Below are 25,468 nucleotides of genomic sequence, written 5' to 3'. Positions count from 1 at the left end.
TGTTTTTAAATTGGCAATACAGTTCAAAAGCTTTTGTATTGTTCAAATTCACAATAAACAATTTTTTTAAATGAATCTAAAAACTCACACAAGGAAATCATATATCTAAAATATAAGGTTAAAGTATATTCATGAATTTTTAATTATAGCGGCATTAAAATAATTTTATACATATAAATGAATAGCGAACGGAGCTAATTGCTTACCTGTTTAATCTTGAGCTGCTTGGTAGCTTCGTTATAATTTGGTGGGGGTCTTGCTATCTGGAATTGCGGATCTGTATTGCTCCGCGTCGGAGAAGGTTTCGCTGTCCGCAATGCAGAAAAGCTGGGGAGAGAAGAGGACCTACAAAGCAAAGGAAATTTTCTTTGTTTAGGCTTTAAAGCATCTGCGTAAGAACCATTAATAAATTGGATGATACTGGAACATTGAATGCCAAAAAGTAGAAAAGCAAAGAAGAGTAGGCTAATCCAATGAGGTCAAAGATTATTACAAACTCCCTCAATTTTTTTATATGCACATCTCAACTTTTCCAGCCTGATTAATGAATGCCGACACGTTTCGGAATTACATTTTGAAACCGCAAACTAAAAATATAAGATCAAATAAGCCCCGGAATTTAAAGAACGCATTTTTATAAAAAAAATCAACGCAAAATAACGAAAGAAAAAAAGTCTGTCGATGGAAAATTGTAGCTTTAAAAGTGATGTCCCTAGAAAAATGGGTTAGATGGAAAGTGACATTCATTCCATAAGTTTTAAGAAAGGCAAACCAATTTTTACGAACACTGACACAGAACCAATTAATTCTAGTCTCCATTTCGAAGCTTTATTATTTCTTTATTTATATATTTCTGGATAAATTCATGTAATTTAAGCTTGCTTTTATTTCTGTTTATATAAAGCTTTCATTAGCTTTATTAAAACAAATTGCAATTTTTACCGAAATTCAAAAATATCTTCGACGATATTTTCAAATTTGTACTTTATTTTTAATTGAGATGAAGTGGTAATAAAAATATACGTGCTGAAGAGTTGTCAATAAAAATAAAAATATAACTTACCACTGACTAGTTAATTTTTACTTGTCAACAAATATTGCCCAGCTAATTTGTTCACATGAAGAAACATTTTAATACTTCGAATTTTATAAAAAGACATCAGAATTTTATTTTGAATGTGGCTTTCATTTTTTTCTGCGCAATAAACGTGTTTGGCTATGCTGTTCTGAACACATGTTAGTCCAACAGCATCCTGCTAGTTTAGAAAATAATGCATAGTATTCTAAAGATTTGTAAATTTTTTTTATAAGGTTGGAAGATATTTATTGGGCCAGGACATCTTTGGCTATCGAATTGTTAAGGAAAAATTTTGTAGCACTGTTTGTTTAATGTTGAAGACTCTAATTAAATTGAAGAGAAATATATAGGCAAAGAATTTGATGCTTGGAAATAGATTCTTACCTGTTGCTGAGAGCAGTGGGAGCTGTGAGGACAGTTGCTTTGGGGGAGAGGGCATCTCCAGAACTGTGGCAAACGAAGATTGGCACGACACCGGGAAAATCGTCTTGGGACGAAGAGGCGTCCACCTGTAGAGACAGAGTCGGGAAATCGTCTTCTGCGAGCACGTCGTTCTTGCTATCCTGCACTTGTGTGGACATGATGGACCCGGGAAAAGAGGTGACCGGCTTTGTAATGGACGCGAGATCCAAGTCTATTCGGCCAATGTCCATCGAACTGGCATTCAAGGGACTGCTCTTGAGGAGGGCTGTTAGGGTTGAGTTCGTATTTGTGGCGGATGAAGTGGACGGAGGATTGTTGATGTTCACTCCTGTAATGAGAAGCGAAGAGTTGCAGTTTTGGAAATAGGAAGAGTAAAACTACACTGCAATAGATTCTGTATTATTTCACTTTAACCTATTATTTAAGTGGGATAAGAAGAATTTTTCATCGGAATTTTTTTTTTATTTTCGTTTGAGGGCTCATTTATAGATATGCAAGCAAATTATTGCGATTTTATTCTGAATATTTAACTAATCTGTCTTAACTCAAATCATTTAATAGATCGTTTAATTTTCCTGTCATATTCAGTATGAACCCAATATGTAATGGATCTTTGGTTTCTATTGAGTGAAAACAAGAAAAACCACTCCACGGGGGAAGCCTTATTATTTATTTATTTTTAATTATTTGAAAAGTCGGGAAAGCGCATCCCTGTTTTTCCATCAAATCCACAGTTGTAAGAAGTATTATATATAATATACACTGTAGACTTCTACATCACAAAACTGAAAATTGAAACTAAGATGTATGATGGATCAAATGGCGAATTATTATCATTGAAAGCGTTATTATTAATTACTATCATTGACTTAATTTTACAATTTTCACAGGAGCATTAAACATTATTTCATTAATTCTCAAAGACTATTTGTGTCGAAAGATTCATCCGCAGTTGAGTAGCAAGTTCGGAGGACCCAAAGTAAGCATTTTGCTATTCCAGAGTGTTGCAGTATAATGGATAAAAATCAATATTTAAGAAAAGTTTTCAGCAATAATTTACATTTACGGTTTGTAAGTAATTGCTGTTGTATATTTCACCACATGACATAAAATATAGTAGTATTTAACAATTTGGAAGCCTCCTGAAAGGTTCCCACTCCTCTTAACTTCTAAAGGTGAAAGATTAAGCCATAAAGTTAGTATCTAAGTACAGTAAAAAAAGACTATGGGTTATTCATTGAAACAACTTACACCGCCATCTATCGGTAAATTTTGGAATTAACGGTCCTATCTTGTAAACGATGAAAGACAAGAGAAAAAAAGTCAGAAAGTTGTAGAGCGCTCCAATTTAGTACGAAAGGATACTTTGCCTACATTAATATTCAAAACAGAATACAAAAGATGTACATTTGTTAATCACATTTTCAAAAATTGTCATGCCAGATAAAGAGTTGAAGAAAGAAACTAGCATAACTCTCCGTCATTTCATTTATTATTCATTTATATTGTTGAAAATGTTCTCCTCTAGACACTATACATATTAGCACTCTGGACTTGATTTCCCTTGACATATTGTGCAACTTGAGAGCTGTTACGGAGTCACAAGTATCAGCAATCCGTTGTCGAAGATTCTGCAATATTGGCGAAAGGGTCACAGATATCTTTTCTTTTATATGCCCCCATTAGAAGAAGCCCAACGGGTCAAGTCAGATGAGAGTAGAGGCCATTCTACGGAACAACTTGAACCCTATGACTTGATTCAAGAATATTCTCCATGAGGCACTGCTTAATGTTTAAAATCCGATGCGGACAGCCACTATCATGTTAGAACCATACTTTAATTGGCGCAATTGTAGATTCTCAACGAGGTTATTTCAACCTGTAGAAGCTCCAAGTACCGCTGCCCCGCTAACTTTCCACTATAAAATACTGGTCCGGTCAGCCTAGTATACATTCTGCATCTAAAGTTAATCATCGGGCGTTGTTGATATTGAACTGCGACAGCATATCTCGGAATTTCCAGCGATTAGATATGAACTTGTTGTCTACTAAACATTCCGTTTCTCAAAAAACTGTTCTAATCCGTCCGGATTGCTGGTGGACCTCATCACGAAAATGAAATGAAATGAGATCCGCCCAACATTATTTTTCACGAAGTTGCACCATGTGCAACCTCTCTCAATATCTCTTGGCAGCACTTCCCAGACGTGTAGATCGGTTGGGATGAGCAAATGATTCAATTGAGAGGACACAATTTTCACTAATTATTGGATAACATTCCGGAATCAAATCATCGGGTATAGTGGTTCCGCAGAATAGTCCCAGCGTTTACCTAACTCAACATTTGAGCGTTTCGTTATGGGGACACATAAAAGTTCAGATATATGCAATACCACCGCCAGCATTGCAGGATCTTCGATAACGGATTATCGATGCTTGTGCCTTCGTAACATCTGTCATGTTGCATAATATGCTGCTAGAAATCCAGTCCCGAGTGCAATGTGTATAATGGCCAACGAAGATCTGTTTGAGATCCTGTAATATCCTCCTGTAATGATCCTGAAACAGGGAAGTATCTCGGTTTCTTTCTTCAACTTTTTATTGTATGACAGTTTTAGAAATCGTGACAAAAATTATCTTTATTTGCATTCTGTTTTATGTATTAATGGGGGTAAGGTAAATTTTCCTTATAGGAATGAAATCGAGAGTGCTAGAAATTTTTATTTGAATTTTGTCTCGTATCTTTTATCGTTTATGAGGTAGGTTCCTTGTTTATGAGATTTTTGAAAATACATTCTGTATTTATCTGGGTGTTCATTATCAGTCACCATGACTTGAAAAAAATTTGCTAATTGTGTATACTGTTGTTCGCTTTGACTGCTCAACAACTGCAAATGTGAATTTATAAAGAAGAAAAGAAAAACTTGAAAAAGAAAAAGTTTAAATTATCTTAGATAGTTAATGCAATATCAATCAAGAAAATAAAATTCTTTGCTCGCAGTAGTTTGTGTTATGTTAAATTTTCCCAAAGAATAGCGTATCTCAGCAGTGGGGAACGCTTTTATATACTGATGAGTTTTGATGGATGTAATCGCATTATTAACTTTGCTAGAAGAAATAAAATAATGCCTTTTGCGAAATCTAGGTATTAATCTAGGAAGTGTATTCATAGAATTTCTCAATGATTACATATTAGAGGATCCTTACTTAAAAGATAGGAAAATAACATGATACAAGTGATAAAAAAACTGCATTTTGGTTTATTTTTAAAACTCCCTTTATGCTAATATATGAAAAATCAAAATATGAGATTCATAGCTCAACATTTCAAAGATGGCAGTGCATTCTAAAAAACGAATCTTTTTATGTACTAAATGGCCTCTATACAATATTCGTGGACTCTAAAGATAGCTTCAAACAAATCGTGTCTGACATTCTAGAATTCAGCAATTTGGCCCTTCTTCAAGTATAATCAAATCTTTCTCTCTTGAGAAATGCAATTTGATAGAAGATGTAATAGATGTAATTTAGATAGAAGCACCAGTTGTCAAAATGATAACTATTGAAACTATTATATCCATTCTTCATCGATGGAAATTTTCTGCGATGTATGGCGAGGCATTTTTTATAAACGCGTGGATTGATTACATTTTATAGAGTAGAAGTTTGAATAGTTACCTATATATTTAATTATTTCTGAATAAGCACTGCTTTGGAACTAATGAATGATTTGCTTTTGGCAGTATTTCCACGTTCTTCTTCGTATATCCATATAACCGAAAGGGAACCGTAATGGATCCGAGTTCGGTGCTATAGTGCGACATAAAGAAAAGTACTTGCACACTGCAGTTGCAGTTAGATGGTACTTCTCCACACCACACGTTAGCTCTGAGAATAGGGTTCAATACAGATTTCTCTGATATGTGGTTTATCTTAAAAGGAACGGTTGAGTTTCTTAGAAGATCCAACTTGATGATTCGTGATTTTTTTTCTGAAAGGGGTTGCTTACTTTCTACCATGTGTATTCACCTCAAAAAGTCAATTTTGATGACACTTGAAATTGTTTAGATCGCGTGTACGCAAGAACTGTTAGAAGAATGTACCTTTATGTAGGTGCCGGAGGTGCTCTTTTTTTTAACAAGTTTTATAAGAACATCAACTACTATAATATTTTACTACTTTTTAAAATCTGATAAAGGTTTATAAGCATTATTACTTTCTGATTCTCCCCTGTTAACAACCTGTTTTGATATATTAACCCTGAAACGTACTATGAAAGACTTGTCCAACAAAATTCTGAAGAATGAGAAAGTGGTCTTAGACAATAAATTTACCTTTTAATTAATAAGCAAGTTTAACAGATAGGAATATAAATTTTGCGTTTAAAGAGGATTATAAGATAAATATTTTATTCGTTGATGTATAAAAATGTAATGCATGAACATTTTGATGCTCAGTTTGATACAAATGAAAGCTTGCATTAGTTAGGAAAAGATATTTGAAAGTTAAAAATAAAATATAAAATGCAGTATTATGCATATATTGCAACTTCGAAATAAGTATGCCAACCTTGCTGACGTTGAGCCTTTTGAAGCTCTTGTTGTTGAATTTTTTGCTGCAAGATTTGGTGGATAATCTGTCTTTGAGCCGATTTAGTTTCGGCTAGTTGAGCCGCATCATCAGTTTTGAAACTATTAGACAAAGGAGAAGCATCTTTCGGTGTGGCGTTGGACGTCTTAGAGTTCATAACAGCCGGAGAAGTCACCGCAGGTAGTTGGCATTGTTGCAGCTGTTTTCGAGATCTGAAAATAAACGAAGGAATTTTATACAAATATGGCTCGAGTTTCTGCAGAAGTTCATGGAAAATTAATTTCTTTTACAGTTTATTTATAACTAACTGCCTTTGGAGATCAGTGCGTTCGCCGAAATTAATGAATGCTAAAAATTCCAATTAAATATTTTTGATAACGTGATCTCAGGAGCAAAATATTTTAAAACTTCAAATTGTGATAAACATATTGCTTATACTATTTTAAAACCTTTGCGCCGAAATGTTCATAATATTTCGCTAATTTTCTGTTTGTGGGAAAAGCAGTATAAAAAAAAGCTTTGCTTTATTCTGAAGCTAAGTCTTGATTGTAAATACAATAAAATTTCAATACTTTATTAAAAACATATCTTGTACTAAAACCTAGTCAGCATGAAAAATTTGCAATTTCTTTTTCTACGAATAAAAAATAAGATAAAAAGGTCCCAAGCCACAAATAAAGAACAACAGAACTTATTTTATATAAAAATATTATTTGCAAATACTTAGTGCAGTTGAAATTTATGCACATTTAACGAATAAAACAATAAGTACATTATAGCATTATATGATATGCTTAATCGGGGTCGAAAGCACGAAACCAAATAGAAGGCAAAAGAGAAATGTATTTAAATATTAGTATAAGAATACTAATATTAAATTTTCATCTAACTTCGGAAAAAAAAAACTCTTGAAGAAATTGAAATTTTTAAACTGTAAATCATTGATCAAAAAGTATTTTACTAATAGAATTGCAAATTTTTCCATAATAAGGGATAATTAAGGGTTTATAGTTAGATACCTTTCTAAATCCCTCTGCAACTTTTCAATCCACATTTGTTGTAGCTGGACGATATGTTCATTGGACAGTGATGTAGATGAAGAATCAGCAAGATCCCCTATATCCAATTTCACCCCTGGTTCTGTGTCCAAAGTCACGACAGATGGGGACATAGAGTCAGATTCAATGGAACTCAGCAGGCTCTTGATTGTGTCTGGAGTCAGTTCCATGGTAGAAGCTGACTGATTGACTGATACCTCAGAGGTTGGAATGGTTTGCAAATTGTCCAGGAGTATGCTGTCAACTGTGATGGTTTGAGGCGATGTGACATCTGGCAGGACAGGAGTGCTGGATGGTATAGGGCTGGTGATGGCAGGAGTTTCGCTACTGGAAGGTACTTGCGCTCTGAGTCTTTTGATGAGCTGTGGTTTCGAACCGGAAACTGGAAGACCTTTTTTCTTCAGTTCAGCTTTCAAATCACTCACTGAGATAAGAACAAGAGAATTGTGAGAGTTGCGTGATTTAAAAAAAAATAATAGAATGTCTCCTATAACGCTCAAATTTACTGGGTACACGTTAACAGGGCGGAAAATTTGTCAAGGCAAATAACTGGAAATCTTTTTAAACGTTACGTAATTCTACAGTATAATAAAAGATTGAATTTTTGCTAATAGTTAAGATGGAATTGCAATGAAAAATTCTTGGGAAAAAATATTTAATATTATAAGCTTTTGACTACTATCAACTATTCAGATTTAAATTTGAAGTCAAAGTATTTTATTAGCGAACATCTAACGACTTAAACAAATAAAGTTTATTAAATTATACTTTATGATAAAGTAATTTATAAATTTACAGAAATTTGTGAAGTAAGATCAGTTAGCGAATGAAGTCATATGTAAGAATATATATTTATTAAACAAGAAAATTTGAATATCTCTTCACAGTAAATACCTTTAAGATCTTCAAAGTTAGACAAAATCTTTTGTGGAGAGTTTGGAGCATCAAACAACTGCTGAGTAGGGTTCGTTGTATTCGGTTTTTGGACAGTTTGTCCTATTTGGTCCCCGATGGGTTTCTGCAAAAGAAAAGAATTTCAGAATTATTACAAGGAAATAAAAGTTTACAATTTAAAAACAATTTATACTTTTTAATTTAGTAATAATTAGTGACGTAAATACCTGAACTACACTGACATGGCTGTTGTGAACTTGGGAGTGCACGACTGCTTGTTGCACTTGAAGAAAGAGTTGTTGTTGATGAAGCCAGAGTTCTGAATGTGATTCTGAAAGTGTCGTCGGAGTCGAGTTCGAGGCATTTTTCTGAGCATCAGCTGGACCCTGCAAGATATGTAATTGATTGTAAGAACTTTAAAAACAAAAGCTATGACATTTTTAGTGGCTAATATAAGTTTAATAAAGTAATGGATTTATTTTTAATTGAAAAATCTTGGAATCATTAGATGTCTAATAAGGATTTTAAAACTATTGCTTTGAGCATTTTCTAAAACATTTTCATTAAATTAAACTTAGTTCATATGTTTCATTAATAGTTCTTATTATTATTATAATTTGAATTTTGAAATCCATTGAAAAATTTAGTACTGATGCTTTTTTTATATGCTTCAAATGATGTGCTTTAACTGAATAACAGATTTGTTTACGTTATTGGTTAAAATTAATTATTTTTATTTGAAGTCGAGTTTAAAATTATCGATATTTGCTTTTGAATATAAACATTCAGAGAAGCATTTTTAAGACAAAGAAACAATTCTAATTATCTAATCATAATTTGTCAGAGAGAGTGCCAAGCAATGGATGTCAGAAAAAAAAATAACGAGAACCAGGCGGATAACACATCCGCAAACACTTTTAGGCAATTAGTAATGTAAACAGGATAAAAATAAAAAGCGGATGCCCATACATGCGGGACGCCTTATAATTCCAATCACGGCAAAATGTCAGTTATTTTTAGACTGTAAGCCGGGAGAGTTGTTCAAAATGATGGATCCTCAGTTTTCTGTTCTGAGGAGAGTTACGAAGCCGATTAAACTCTCATTTTTAGAGAACCGATTATTTTGATTCTTTTCCAAACAACAAACCAAGTATAATTTTACATCAGCATTTTCTCTTTATCAAACATTTCTTTTAAATTGGGTTTACTAAAATGTGCAGTAGTTTCTGCATGTAATATTAGGTTTTAAAATCAGCTCCGTTTAAAATTAGAAAATTTTCCATATTTTACTGCTGAAAAGAAAACAATGACAAATGTATCTGAATGTAGTCTGCTGTGAAAATAACAGTATAAAGATTATTGCACAGCAAGCTAATAAATACAAAGTAACATCAATACAGTTTCAATGCCTTAAAAAAAGCACATTATTTTACACTAGCGTCATCTAGGAAGCTCATTCCTTTACATAAAAGAAAATTTTCTGACTTATCTTAATTTTTGCTAAATGTAAAACCAATCATTTTGAAGAATTTTAGATCTGAATTTTAATTCAATAATGATTTTTTTATTATGCAATAACAGTGAAAAATCATTATTTTTCAGTAATCAACAAAAGTTTATATTTATAAAACTATTGGAAAAACGAGCAGATTCCTTTTATACTCTTCAGAAACACCCACATATATATAAACGTTAAGGTACGTGACACAGTAATCGAGCTTATTACTAAGTGTCGAGTGGCAACAGTCAAATATAGACAAAAATCATACGAATTTCAGACCTTTTCATTTACTGAACATTTTTGTAGATATACTGAATCAAACGCTCCGCTTAGTTAATTAAATGAAGTTACAAAATATTATTAGATGCGTTATGGAGATATTTCGCCATGTCATCAAAGATGGCATTCAGTCAGACGAAAGAAGATATTAAAAAATGAAAAAAGACCAAACAAAAAGTTCAATCAAGTGCGAAAAAAGGATTAACCATTCCCAGATAAGATTTAATCTACAGTTTCCAGCCAAGCACGTCAAAATCGTGTCAATCATCAAAAGTTCTCTAAAAATCTGCAATCCTTGGTGTATACTAGAAATGCTAACAAACGGATTTTAAAGTTGCAATAAAAATTGCCATTCTTATACTTGGCGAGAAATCGCTCCAAAATGTTTCAATTTTGGCGCCCTTATATTAATTTTAAGTCTTGCTGTAATCGTTATGACTTGCGAAAGGAATTTGATACTCACTTATTTTAAAACAATTATCTTATAAGAAGGGTTTTTTTTTTGTATTATCTTACAACTAAAAGAAATACCTTTTTTAAATACATAAATTTCATTTTCGTACAATTTTTCATTTAACTTTGAAAATATTTTTAATTTTATACACTATATGAAAAAATATTTTTTAAGTGCTACGATAGAATTCAAAGTCCATCAAAACATTCAAGCACATACTTTTACCAATCATTAAATTTATAGTAGAATTTTCATTTTCGCTTTTATTTCGTATTAAAAGCGTTTTGTATTTTGCAGTAAACTCCTTTAATTGGATTCTTGTTGCAATTAATCTTAACTTACCTTATTCTTGTATGAATAATTTAATCAGTGTGAATCTTTAGACAAATGTACCATTTAAATAGAATTAAACAGCAGAGATAAGAAGAGATACGATAAGCTATAAATAACATTAAAAAAATTCCTATGTTATTCAGATGGTATGTTCATGAGCTGAAACTTGAAAACCAGTCAACAAGCTGATTCTTCCCGAAATCTGAGTCATCTTGGCTCACTCTACTGCCGGATCATCATTAAAAGTTTAAACCCTGTTTTCAAAGATATCTTACACAGGAAAAGAGATCTCACCCTGTATTCATGGAATTTGATTGTTCTGGCTTTGGGCTGAGTCTTTGGCTTCGTCTTCTTCCGGTTTTTGCTGGGCACTGAGCTGGTCTCTTTGAGGTTGTGTTGCTGCTGTTGCTGCAACTGTTGGACAAAGAACTCGGCTCGCTGCTGGTCGCTGGTGGACTGGGGCGAGACGACGGACGGAAAGACGGACAGGGGAGAGGACACCGAACTCGGGGGTGACATGGAAAAAGAAGTGACACCGGAGCACGGGGATCCCTGGTTGGGGTTCGGCGAGGCCTCGCTCGCTTCCAGCGAAGGCAAGCTGTTAATCCAAATTAAAAATCACATTTTCATATTATAACAATTATTAGTTGAAAAAATGTATTTCAGTTATGCAGGCTGTTTCTACAAAGCTGTTTGTTCAGCCTTATACTTGAAAGAAGAAACTCTAAAATTTCGCTTAATTCAGTTTCCAAAACAGGTACCATACCTTTTAGAGTGCACCACTATGCTTTTTTTACAGATTTCTAAAAAATTCTTAAATAACTGATCTGAAAATCAACTACCAAAAGTAGAAAGGATTAACTGAGAATTTTCTTATAGAACCTCGAAATCTTGCAAGAAAGGGATTCTAATTTAGTATCCGTGCATAATCAAATAAAATCAAAACAAACTTTATTTGGTATATTCATCTTATTTAGAAAAATTCATCAATGTCAGAAGAAGATATCACTTAGATGTATTTGAAAAAAGAAGCTCCCGAAACAAGTATTCATTCGTTGTTGGGTAGAAGCAGTGCCAACTGCTTTAACATTACATATATATTTTAAAACGTCTCCACATTGTAATAGTATCTTAGAGACATTAATATATCGCAATGTGGCATTACAGAAAGAAAATCACGCGAATTCCATTTCGAATCAGATTTCAGCAAAATTATTTCTTACTGATTGAAATTTCCGAAACGAATCTGTCGATTACGGACACTAAAAGTCCATAGATTGAGTTTCTAAAGAATGTAAAATAACTTCTTTGATAAAAGGAATTAGAATTATCGTTCGATGATTTGATTTTTTGTAATTATTCCAACATTAATACTAATCCGGAACTACTTTCCAGCTTGTAAATTGCTTATGTATATGGCCTACTATCATTTTTCCAAAAATAATGTTCTGGAACACATCGAAATCAGTAACTGAGCAACAGGAAAATTTTTCATCGAATATAATGCGGAAAAATGAAAATACATATTTAGATATAGAATATCTAATTTCGGTATTTTATACAGAAATATATATTTCGAAATGGGTGATTTATTCCTTAAATAATTAGCGAAAACACCATTTACATTAAAAAGAAATACCATTTTCATTGATATTATTATCCAATATATAAAGTGATTGAAGCAGTCTCTCACCTGCTTTGGGAATGTTCGCTGAAATAATATGGGGGTGATGGTGAGAAAGCTCCATCACTACCGCTGTCTTCGTCCAAAGTAGTCTTCAGTTTGGGCGAAGGAGTGTTGCAGGAGCTCTTGAACGGTAACGTTTCTGGAAAAGCAAAGCCTGACAAATTAAACAAAACTAATGGTAATTGTTTTTTTTTATATGGCGCTTTAAAACTATAACAAATTTGCAACTTATTAAATTAACGTGCAATTAAAATTTTAACAAAATAATTGGCGGAAAGAATAATTTTAAAGCAGACATATATTGGAAAGATATAAAATTTTTAAGCTTATTCTTCCTTATACTTTCAACAGGTGACAGAAAGAGATATAAGGCATATTATATAACGGCAGTTCAAATGATGTCACAATCACATGACAAATGTAAATGAGCATTGTTTTATTACTATATGCTGAAATGTCAAGGTCCATTGCAAAATTCAGAATAAATTCCCAAATTATATTGTCACTGCGCACTTTATGTCCAATGAGCATGAACTGACTTCATTAATAGAATAGTTTTAATATTTATTCTATACATAGCACACAATTTAAGAAATTTATCTTAAAATATGTAGACGTTCCAAATATTTTAACTACAATAATGATTTATATTGAATTATATTTTAATTATAATACAAATAACAAGTGGATGAATATTTTTGCATAAAGGCATCTTAATTAAAAATAAATTGTTAATCTGAAATAATTTTGGATTTTTTTTAATACATCGCATCTGAGATCGCATCCAAACTCCCGGCCTTTAAACGAGTGCGTTGCCAACCTGTTCTTTCGTTGCTGAATGAATGCAATAATAAGTTCTAATATATAAGTTGTGCTAAAAAAATTGAATGTTATTTTCTCGGAATTGGCTGGTTATTATGCTTTAATATTTTAACGATTGCATACCCTAAATGCAGCAACTAATATACAAAATTTCATTCTGAAATGAATTCCTAAAACCGTGATCTTCCCTTCTCTTATGAAAGTACTGTTCTCATGAAGCAAAATGGGAACTATTTTATTAATCGCATGAAAATATACGATATAGGACTGGGGAAAGGCTTATTATTTCTTTAGTTAGTGGAACGACGGTTATTGGAACATTCAGAAAATACGGCTGTTCGTTTTCCTAACTTACCTCGCACGGCTTGAGCCAACAGTTCATCTGCATGCAGGATGTTTCCTTTTACTAAATCTATAGGTCCCAGCCTTTGTGATATCACACCACCAAGAGTTTCGGCTAAAATGCCGTTCTTAAGTTGTTTCTGTTGCTTGTCTTGGAGATTTGAATCAACACCAGAATCTATAAAAAAAGAGAATTTTTTTTACATGATATATACCTAAAATGTAGGTATAGTTCATTAACAGTGTTTGAATTCCTTTTGAAAATTATTTGAAATTAATTGAAAAGATTGCATACCTTCTAGGATATGTTGCTGAATCAGCTCTTGTCTTTCAGGTCGCTTTTGAAGCTTGTGTTTTAAAAGGTCACCCATCTGCAAGGAATTAATAGAAAAAATTAAAGCTACAATCATTCAATTAGTATTAACAGGTATGATGGATTTTAATTTTATATCTCAAAACAACACACTTAATCAAGAAATTCAAGGGGAAATTCTTCATATTGCAGCAAAGGAAGAAACAGTCCACAGTTTGTTTTCGTTGAGCCGGATGTGTCGGACTGTTTCTAAATAGGGACCGTTATCTATTTATTTCACAATCTAGTAATTCTGTGGTTTTATAATTAGATAGTGACGCTTACCAGGCGCCACTGTAAACGCTTTACAAAATGATGAATCAACTGTCCCCAAATATAACGTCTACTGGCTGGTAGAACTCGTAGAATATACGTAATTCGGTATATCCATTCAGCTTCATGAAGTCATTCAGAGAACACGTTTTGTGACGCCATTAACTGTGAGATGTGAGGTAAAAAATATTGGAATCCTTCCTAATGGCCAAAATGGCACTTTTTTTAAAGGGTTGGAAGTCTTCCAGAAATATTTTTTTCCATTGTTTGAAGCCTCAGAAGAAATTGTTGTATTTAGTGTCCAGCCATCTTCAGATATACGTCTTGATCAGTATGTAACACTGACAAAAATATTTTACGGTAGAAAGTGGTAAACAAATTACTAAAGATTGTTCTGAGAATTTCCAAAGAGTGGATCTCAGTTTGCCAAAAATAAAGTCACTCGCCAGTATGAATCTTCTGATGTCTTGAATTCATGAACGAATACAAACGTGTTCCAAAATTTAGAAAGTTCTATGTTTAATATTATTGAAAGATTTAATAAATAAGGGTGTTTTTGCTTTTTCAAATGAAAGTCGCAACTGTACTCAAAACAAACACATTAAACTTTGTGCGATAATTCAATTAAAAAATTGCTTTACTTTCTTTTGCAGATTTTCTGAATTTTAATTGGTTAAATATTTAGTTTTCAAATTTGATGTATTAAAAGACAGTAAAGTGAGGGATTTATTTTTCCCTTTTGCAATTAAGAGAAATAGAAATACAGAGTTCTTTAAACGTACAAATATGGCATTATCCAGAAATAAATATGCTTAGCAAATTTCTGAGGTGCTTTCATTTTTGGAAACTTTTTAGATAGGTATAATTATGCCTGACATTCAATTAGAGATATCGATAATATTCCTTGAGAAAAGAAAATCCCTCGCTACCCTAAACTGTTTTAATGTAAGGAATTTTGTCGAATTCCCAAAAATAAAAATGTGATGTAGAAAGAAATTCTTTCCTTAATTTACCTTTCTTTTTTACCACCTAATTAAATAACACCTTCCACTTCGGAAATGATTTGCTATATGGCTTCAACTGAGAGCACCTTGAGGTGTTTGTAAATTGATTTTCAATCGTATTTTGAAAAGTTTGTTTCGTAGTTTGAAAAGGAATAATTCAATACACGCACAAGATGGTTAAGCAGTTAACAAGATTAGTAACTAATTAGCGGTTCGCAAAAAATCGCCAGACATTTACCAAAAGGAGAAAGGAAGGAGAAATATTACGAGACACCTCAAACAATGAGAACTAGTACAATTCTGTAAGTTTATTCTTCTGAATCTGAGCTTAAGATTTATTATAAAACTTTAAAAAATGAAATATCTTCTAAACTTTGAAGATATGAATGTAAATCAATGAGAAGAAACGAATTGCATGTATAATTTCATAATCTCACGTTAGATTAATTTAACGTGACAGACGGTTTAAAAAAATGTAACATACATAAGTTTGCTACATTTTAAAACTGTTTTAATAATTTTGATTAAAAATAATCCGCATAAAAATGACAGTTTGGTAAACCTCCTGAATATAAAGCAAAAGAAAAGACAAATTATGAAGATGAGAAAGATACGATTTTAAACAAAGATAATTTCCCCCTGCTTAGACTAATGCAATCCTCTGGCACAATGCCGCTTCGTGACATTACAAAAGATGAGCAAGATTTTAATGAAGTTCTTTTTAATCTGTGAATAAGAAGTGAGCAACATGATTCATTTAACCTTTATGTTGTCAGTAATAGTTAATATGATGATAATTAGATATTCAGTTCAAACTCTTTCTGATGCTATTAAAAATCAGAAAATCAAAACCGATTATGAATGTCTTTATTTTTTAATTCTAGAATGACAATCACATGGCTTTCAGAAAAGTAATCACTTAAAATTGCATCTAGATTCCATAATGGAAAAAAATCTGATATAAGTCCAACAGTAAAAGATCAAAATATATTCGAAAATGCTTCAAGAAAAAAAAATTGAAAAGCATTTTTAAAGCTGACATTGAATGATTGTATGAACATAGGAAAATTATTTTACAAAATTTAGAACCATTTCAGAGTTGTCATAGAAATAATTTCAAGGCCATCGGAAAATGATTTTAAAACACTAAGAAATAGTTTCAGAGTTGTCATAGAAATAATTGATTGGACATACCAAAATAATTTTTTGCAAAAGCATATATGTCGCTCATGGGCAATTTTAACTTCAAAGTCGACATGTTACGGGCCATACATTGGACGAATCGGATAACGCAGGAGAGATTCTGGTTTTCAATCAATGAAGGTGCTCTTATCTGATTTTTTCCCACTCATCTATTCAAACATTCTAATTTTTCAAACTCTTTTGAAGGTATGACACGATAGCGAAGCAAGTTTTTTTCTATCTCTCAACAAGTTAACATAATTTAAAGAAACTTTGAATTTACTAAAAAAAATTATAAAACTTACTTTCGCCCTCTCCAACTTTTGTCTTTGTTCATGGAATGCTGGAGGAGACTTTAAAGCTGCGAAAAAAGTTTAAATTTCATATTGGAAAAGTATTTTTTATATAAAAACTTAACAATCAAATCAAAGATTTATTATTGTGTAAGCAAATACAATTGTTAAGTAAAATATTTAACCAAAATATAAGTTTTAGAATATTTTGAGAAATTGTAAATTCTATTTTTATCTTTTATTACTAAGATTATAGTTTCCAAGCATCTTTTTTAGAAAGTAGCAATAGACTTACATGGTAAAATTCCTTGGTCAACAAGTTGGTTGAGCGGTCGACGAAGCATTAGTTTAACTTTGAGAGCTGTAACAGATTGAACAAAAGATATAAACCATTTTTGCAATGAAGAAGCGTTTTAAAGCAATAATTGAGTCATAAAATATGTGAGGTAATAAATATTTATTATACTTCTGTACTATGAATGTTAAAAAAAAAACAATCTATGAAGAAATTACTTACATTCTTTGTTCTTGTCTATGGGTCGTTGAAGGGTGTCTCCGTTGTCTGATTTGACTTTGGCGTCAGAGGAGAGCAGACACATGGAGTTATCAGAGGAACCATCCACGTTCATATTGCAGTCCTTAAACCACTCGGGATAAATGCTGGCGATGGTCTCCAATAAGTCTTGATCCAACTGGATGTCCCAATAACGTTGATTATCTCCACTTGCTGCAAAGAGACATGAACATGAGTGAGATGTTTTGATGTTCTAGAAAAGATTCCTAGTGCTGCCGTTTGAAATGTGTAAAGCAATGTCACTTTCAATTTGATCAGTTTTCTTTCTTGCTTAAATACATTGTATCTGTTCTGTAATGCATTGGATTATTTTGGGTAACGTTTGATTTTACCTACTACCTTTACAATTCATTGTCACAAAGCTTTCTTTTGTAGAGAGTCTTTTCCATCCTGAAGTTAAGATATTGTTGTTATATCGCTGAAGAATACGTTATTTGGCTCCACAGGAGGATATAGATAACAGACTTATCTTCTAAAGCAATTGATAATAATGAATAAAATTATATAAAAGTATTCTACTAATTTTTAATTTGGCATTTTAGAGGATTTATGAATAAATGATTATATTAGAGTAGTCGATGATAATGAATTAAATTTGAATAAATTATACCAAAAGGCATCGAAAAAATGTGATTTTATTATGGAATAATAAAGTATTAAAATAAAACATTCGATACTAAACGATTAAGAGAATATAGTATATATAAGATGAATAATGAAGTGCACTTTTGTAACAATTTGTTTTATGTTTAATTTCCTGTTGAAAAAAATATATAAACCATAAAAAAGTTCTGCATAAAACTAGAAAAGCTAAAAAAATCTTTCAGTTGAAAATTATTTATAAAACTTGTTATTGTACTGAGATAAATATACATTACTTTCATAATGGAATTCTGCACATCATGTGTATCTAATTTTGCATGCGAAACACATAGACATGGCGGCTGTATTATCTAAATGCTCATTTGTTTCTAAAATGTAACCGTCATCGACACTTATATAAACATCTGTTTGACATTTCCGCCATATACCTTTAAAAATTTTTGAATGCGAAATGCATCAGTGTGCGAAAAACATTAAACTCTGAAATTTAAGATATTGTGAAAACAGATTAAGATATTTTGCGTGGTAAGATATTTCATTCACACAATTAACATAAAATTATTATCAGTTGTAACTTGTAAGACATGAAATTAAATTTATATTTATTATTGTTTTCGTCTTATTTTTATTTTCCTTTCATACAAATTTAGTTCTACATTCATTGAAAAAGTATTTTTGAAATCTTTGAAGAATAAATAATAATATATTACAATTACTGTAACTTTCGGGATAACACTTTCCTCTAAAATGTTACTCAAATTATTAAATGCATTTTGAAAAACTTAAAGAATAAGCAAACACCCTTGTTTTATTTGGTACATTATTTACTGTCTATTGCATTTATTTATTATTAAATATTTATTTATTTAAAAAATGAATAAAATTATAAAGAATATTCAAATGATATAAATATTCACTTATTATTAATTATAAACAATATTTAAATGATTAATTTCTCAAAAATTTATTTTTGAGCTTTACTTTTATCAGTATATTGGATTATATATAAACTGATTATTACTTGGATATTAAAATTGATTCATAAAGTTTTACAATGAATCCTCAAGGATATACTCTGAATTTAATTAGCATATTTTATAATTTGGTGTTTTGACACAATAATATCAAATGGTATCATTGAAATAATATTTTTCAGTGCACTTCAGCCTTTCAATTTGAACTGGAAAGGATTAATTATTTTTGAAGTATTTTGAACAATTTAGAAGTGAAACTTTAGTTATATCAGAATTAACATCTGAATACATATGACAACATACTTCCGAAATAGAGCAATTTGTTCTGATTACCCACTTATTTAAACGCGCACTTTAAAGACTATAATGGCCCGTATTTCAGTCAAAGAGTTAAATATACAATTTAAATTTGATATTCCTTTTTTATCATTTGTGTTCAACGAACTCCAGCAATTGTCTACTGATATGATACAAGTATTAATTAAGAAATAGTTTAAGCATAAATTTTCGATTCCTCCATAACTTTTTTTTAAGATTTCCGAAATATTATATAGCTCGTTTTATTATATGTTTCACGTTAAATTTTCATTTGAATAGCTGTCTTCAAACGGCATCGCAATTAGTTAAATAAAAGTAATAACGGCAATTAAATAAAAGTTCTAAAGCAGCAAAAAATTGTATGTTTTCTAGTGCCCAACTATATTTAAATTGATACTTTCTATTTAAAGACAAATAGTTTTTATAAAATTTATGATGGGCGGAATATTCCAACCACCGGAGACACTTTCTCATTTAAATTGCACCTCCACTCTCGAATGTTGCAAATTCCACGATAATTTAAATTCTCGGTAAGAGAGCGAGAGCGGCGTATTCTTATCGATGGGCATCGGCAACTGTGTAACATCCTGGGGTGATAAGCGTCTACTAAGCACCTCATTCAAAAACTATAGGATGATAGATAGGATCAACCACGCCATTAAAATACGCTGGCAGCAGCTCAAGAACTTTTCTCTCATTGTGTTCTCTGAGGCAGCTGCTGGCTCAATTGGCGGCAGCCTTGTCGCCCGAAATAGCCTCGATTTGCATTCGGCAAAATTCAAATTCACTCATTTAATAAAATCTAAAGATAGAAGGTGGAAAGATAGCAACAGAATGTAAAGTGTTGCGTCAAAGTATGTTATCAGACAGATGTAAAAATGATAGCCAGCCAAGCATTCATGAAAAATAGAAGAAGCATGTCTTCCTTAAAGATACAAGTTGTCTTGTATGTTACAATGTATATATGACTAAAAATTCTGATTGTTTTTACAGGCCATCGTGTTCAATTAAAGATGACAACATCATTGAACTTCGAGTTTTGTTTACATATTCAGAGGAATCTGTATTCAACGGAATTTTAACGACCATTCCTGTTTTAAAAAGTCTTGATCTTGAATTGGATTTATATGTTACTGACTCTCAATATTATTAAAAGATAATTTCTATAAATTTTTAAAAAATCAAACAAATCTGCAGCTGTGATAAATAAAAACATGTCAAAAACATAGGATCAGTTGAAGAAGTTAAGAGTTGTCAAGTTTTTTATATGTTTGTAAAGGCAGTGTGACTGAATATATGAAGATTGCAGAGATATATATGAAGTATTGCGAAATGTAATGAAGACATTACAATAAGTAATAAGGATGTTAATGAAGAAAATATTTAAAGAAAAACCTTCACAAGAAGAAATTCTAACAGCCTTTGATGTAATACAAAGGAGATTACAACTTTAAAGAAAATATAATAGACGACGTGTTTCAATCTTTAAAAAAAGCGCGAACAAATTATGAAAGATCTATTCTTAATGTTTTTTACAAAGCAGGATTTTAGACTTTGTTTACAATTTAGGATCTATGTTAAATTAAACAAAGTAGAGAAGTACGTTCATTTCGTACTTTTTTCTCATTTTTATAATTTAAATTACAAACTCCTATTTAATAGATATTTCTCTTCAACAAAGACTTGACTGTATTCTGCCAAACACGCTCTCTTTAAGTTGAGCATTAGAGCCTCGTAGCTTTGAAGATATTATATTATTATAGCAATTCATTCCATATTCGGAGAGATCTGATCGTGTCATTTAAAAGTATCAAGATTTTCAAACTGATTGGTTAAAGAAAAGTAATGGCTTTAATGTGAAGAAAGTCGAGGCAGAGATAGAATATAAAATCACAATACAATTTCGAGTATTAGCAATTTTATAAAATGTAGAGTGCAAAAGATCACTGGATCCATCTTGATAAACACAATCTAGAAGTATAACTGAAAAGTCAATAAGCACAGTAGACTCTACTTTGATGCGTTTCCGTTTAATGCAACGAAAAGATTGAGATTAGTTCCCTATTACTCGCAATTATTCACTACTTCAGGGGATAAAATGTTTCCTGTTACATATAATATAAAGTAGCAGTTTGCACAATTTTTTAATTTTATTTTTTGTTTAAAACGTAAATTATTATCTGTTATATAGTACATAACGAACTGTGAAGTTGATTGTTTTAAAATAGTAACACTTCACAAATAATATGAGCGCAGTTAATAGTGGGACTAATTAATCTTGGAAACATTTGCTACTAATAATAATAACCGAAAAAAATAAAAAAGGGATAAAATTTTCTATGCTTTTACAAATAAAAAAAGGAAGAAGAAAAAAATGTACTTGCTTCTTGCTGAGCTATCTATAATTTAATTAAAAAATAACAATTACAAAATTTATTAACTATTTCTTAGCGGCAATCATTCCTTAAAAGTTCGTTTATATATTTCTTGTACTAAGGTTGTTGTTTTTTTTTTACTTATTTACTTTTCTTACCACACAGCAATCAATATTGATTTGATTGGCTGTTAAAAAAATGCTTGACTTATTTCGGCTTGAAACATTTGCCTCCGTCGGAATCCTCAACGTTTTTTACTAGTCTTACTCTCATAAAGCTCACGATTTTTTAAAATTTTATTAAGAAGAAGAGGCTGTGAAACTTTCAACTGCGCCGCAACGTTTCGTTGACTCAGTTTAGTTAAACTTTCATTCTATTAAAACTTTCAACTGTATCTTTAATATTCAGATTAGATTTTTTGTTTATTTTTATAATTTAATTGCAGACAAAAAACATAATTATTTGTTTTTGATGTACAAACCGAAAAGCCAGTTTTATCCACATTCCGCCGGAAATGAATTATAGTTACCACGTCTGTATTTTAATGAAATAAATTTTTTAAAAGCGTTAATTCATCACATTAGCATCTTTAATCCAGCACGGGCGAATTGCTACGCAACACTAGATTCAGATACACCATTTTGAAAGTTACTTTGAGATGGACCTCATAACTTTGAAATGCAGTCAGGTGTCAAGGATAAAACCTGATTCGGCACCTCATCTCTTCGAAATGACACTTCACACCAAAATATTAAAAATGTTTAAGTATATGTTACATTCGTCCCAATTATCTTGGCTTTCTGTTATATATATTTTTCTTTTTATTAAAACAAGATTTTTTGTATGTAGAACATGTAGAGAGTAAAACTCAATTACGACTCACTAGTTAATGCTTAAATCGTTAGAGATAGGTATATATCTCCAAATGGAAGAATGCCTTAAATATGTATGGAAGAATTATGTTTAACATTGAATTAATAAATATATTTTTGAAATTTAAAAAAATATAAATTTTTATATAGTTTTCTGATTTTCTTAAAAATATGTAGTAGAATATTCTTGACATATTGACAATGTAAACAAAAAAAGTTCCACTTTTCTACAATTAAAAATGACCAAGTAATGAAACTTTTAGTGCCACAGTTTTCAGTCAAATGTTGGAGGTCTCAAGAAGAGATTTTTGGTTGATTGATTAGGTTCGTCTTCTTCAAAGCAAGTTCAGAAATGGCCTAAAAACAGAAATACTGGAATCATCATAACACTGTCAGTTAAAGTCGTAGAAGGATGGAACTTTTCTGTTCAAAATATTTATATGTCAAGAATGTTTTACTAGATAGGATTAACAGAATTGTAAAAAAATATAAAAATTTAGAATTCTAAAATTTTTTCAGAAACACAAACATTAACTGAAACAACATTAAAATATAATTATTTCTATCATTCTTTCTTTCAGACCTTTTTTTGATAGAAAGAATGTCTATTTCTAAAGGTTTAGAGATTAGTTATTAGACCACTAATAGAGTGGACACTTTATCTAACATCTACTATTGAATGAAATTAAACCTAATTTTAGAATGCTGCCACTGAAGAACAAGATTTTGAAAACAGTGAATACTCATTCAAAAAGTATACAGACAATTGAAAAAACGTTTAAATCCTTAATCAGTTTCGTTGCTGATGAGTAATATATTTTTTCACGAATTTTATTTCAACCTAATCCATTAGGTATGTACACGCGATTTAAAGTACATCTACAGTGCCTTTTTATATTTGTTAGCGTTCGCCGAACAATGAGTTCGTTTTTAATCAGCCAAAACGGAAGGAAAACAACGGAGGCAACGAAGGGTTTGTTCTTCCCGATCATTCTAAAATTCTCTTTCTCTTGAGACAGAGCCAACAAATTTTCTTTGCACTTTCTCTTGAAAGAGACCGCAAAATTCTCCGGTACTTACGCAGGCTAACAGAAACAAACAACGCTGTCAAATTATTAATAAACTTATTAAGAACTGGTCATAATTTTTATCGATGAAATTTATGTAAGCGATGAAAATTTATGTAAACGAATTGATTAAGTGCTATAAAAGATTTTATGATTAAAATTAAACAAGTAAGAAAATATAATAGGTACGTTAGATTATTTATGCTTGTTTGTCTTTCGATTAATGGAACAAAAGCTAAGCTTTGCTATGCTGGACCAAACATATGTAATGACATACTTATAGCCCTTGATGTCATGGTGACATGTTGTTAAATTCAAATACGACAATATGATTAAAAAAAATTATAAATAAACTTCGGGTGACCTTTACTCATCTAAAGGGATATCGGCGGGGAGTGAATTAATTTTAGTTTAGTTATATTAACGCACCGTTTTAAAGCAACATTAGGGCTATTTTGGGACGGACCTCGTAATTTCGAACCTCGGTCAGATGACGAGGAGAACACCTGAGCTGGCATCCCCTCTCCAAACTTCCACACCACACCAACGGGAGGACTTTTGACCCTGACGGGTTTAGCGTGCACCAAACCCGCTTACACGACGGTTCTTCGGTCGAATCGGGCCTCGAACCTGAAACCCTCCGAGATCGAAGCCGAGAAGCCGAGATCTTACCATCATCCCACTGCGGCCCCAGCGGGGAGTGATATAATCATATTACATCCGATGCGTCACCTACCGTTGCTACGCCACTGAACATATCGTAATAATAGATTTATAATTAAAAATTTATTTTAAGAAAATTACGTTAAGGACTAAAGTATGACTAAACATAAAGCGAGAAATAATTGTTTAGTAAATGAAGTACAATTAAAAAGTACAACAAATCTAAACAGAAGGAATAGAAAAAGTACATGTCTCTAATAAACGCATGTAACCTTTTATATCCTGACGGTAAATGAGCCATTTAAATCATGGTATCTACGTGACATTATTACTTTTACGACTACATTGAAAAGAACACAGTTCCAATAACAAGCAATAAATGCCAGCTAAAATCAGAAATTAAAAATCTTTACTTATTAATTAAATTATTATAATTAAACAGTTTTGTTCTCTTTTCTGGTTTTATCCAACAGCAAAAATTATCTATTGACGCAAAAATAAAATTGAAAATTTTTTAGTAAAATAATCTGGAAAACAAAAGAACAAGATAAGAAAACGTATACCAAAAATAAAAAAAAAGCAGCTAAAAAGCATCTTTGTTCATCTTTGTAGAAATATTATTGCATGGGCTCTGCATTCTAAATAGCATTTTTTCTTCTTGGCAATCATTTGTTCTATTATAAGGTAAGATAACAAGAAATTTGATTTCTTCATCTTTCACAGCTATCATAGGACAAAACATACCACCATATGAGACTCGCAAGGGTTTATTTTTCGTGGCCAGCCTTGAAAAATCAGTTTTTGTTACATCCAAACTATTTTCAATTTGGTTGTGCTGCCTTAAGGATACTTTAAAAAGGAATTTCATAATGAAACTAACTCTATTTCATATAAGATAAAATTCTATTAGAAAAACACTAAATTTAAGTAAAATGAAAGATAAATAGGATTATGATGTCGTTTGCACAAGACTATTTGAATAAATGCATATCAAACATTCGTAGTAACTAAACATAATGTTCTTAATGAAATGGATAACTTGACAGAAAGAAAAATGTAATTAAAAGCCAATTCCTTAAATTTTACTATATGCTTCAATATTAAATTAGAGCTGAAAATCAATAAAGAACACTCGTTTATATCAAAAGGTTTAAAAATAAATAAAGCACAATTTAAGTTTTGAAAATCGTGGAAAAAATTTAGAACGCTTAAAAGCAAGAATCAACTTCCATTGTTTCAATTATCGATTCCAGAGGAAATGGAACTTGTGTGGTATTACTTGTGTATTAAAAAATAAGCATTCATTTTAACTCACTGAATAAAATGTTTTGAATCCTTCTGAATAGAGCAGAATGGAGTTTGATGCTTTTGAAAAAAATCTAAAGTTATTTCGGAGTTTTATTTATTCAAAATAAACGATTTCTGGCTTTCAAAAAGAATTGTATTCTTCAATTTCG

At 31.3% G+C, this 25,468-nt stretch overlaps 1 protein-coding gene across 6 annotated transcripts in view; it reads right to left on the bottom strand.

The window, feature by feature from the left end:
- LOC129983862 (myocardin-related transcription factor A-like) overlaps positions 1-25,468 on the bottom strand; it is a 341,368-nt gene that overhangs the window by 4,291 nt on the left and 311,609 nt on the right. For 5 of the 6 annotated variants that reach the window (XM_056093527.1, XM_056093529.1, XM_056093528.1 and 2 more), the window contains 13 exons: positions 17,083-17,292; positions 16,861-16,926; positions 16,578-16,633; positions 13,757-13,832; positions 13,475-13,639; positions 12,304-12,436; positions 10,905-11,208; positions 8,271-8,429; positions 8,044-8,167; positions 7,111-7,573; positions 6,071-6,303; positions 1,463-1,829; positions 207-345 (listed from right to left, as the gene is read on the bottom strand). In XM_056093527.1, the coding sequence (XP_055949502.1) occupies positions 207-345; positions 1,463-1,829; positions 6,071-6,303; positions 7,111-7,573; positions 8,044-8,167; positions 8,271-8,429; positions 10,905-11,208; positions 12,304-12,436; positions 13,475-13,639; positions 13,757-13,832; positions 16,578-16,633; positions 16,861-16,926; positions 17,083-17,194 (2,397 nt within the window). In that variant the 5' untranslated portion in view covers positions 17,195-17,292. Of the gene's footprint in view, positions 1-206; positions 346-1,462; positions 1,830-6,070; positions 6,304-7,110; positions 7,574-8,043; positions 8,168-8,270; positions 8,430-10,904; positions 11,209-12,303; positions 12,437-13,474; positions 13,640-13,756; positions 13,833-13,927; positions 14,176-16,577; positions 16,634-16,860; positions 16,927-17,082; positions 17,293-25,468 lie in introns of those variants that run through there. The other variant, XM_056093531.1, reaches the window with a different exon arrangement.

This window comes from Argiope bruennichi, chromosome 9, assembly GCF_947563725.1.
Source record: "Argiope bruennichi chromosome 9, qqArgBrue1.1, whole genome shotgun sequence".
Lineage (NCBI taxonomy): Eukaryota > Metazoa > Arthropoda > Arachnida > Araneae > Araneidae > Argiope > Argiope bruennichi.
This window is presented reverse-complemented; position numbering and strand designations above follow the sequence as displayed.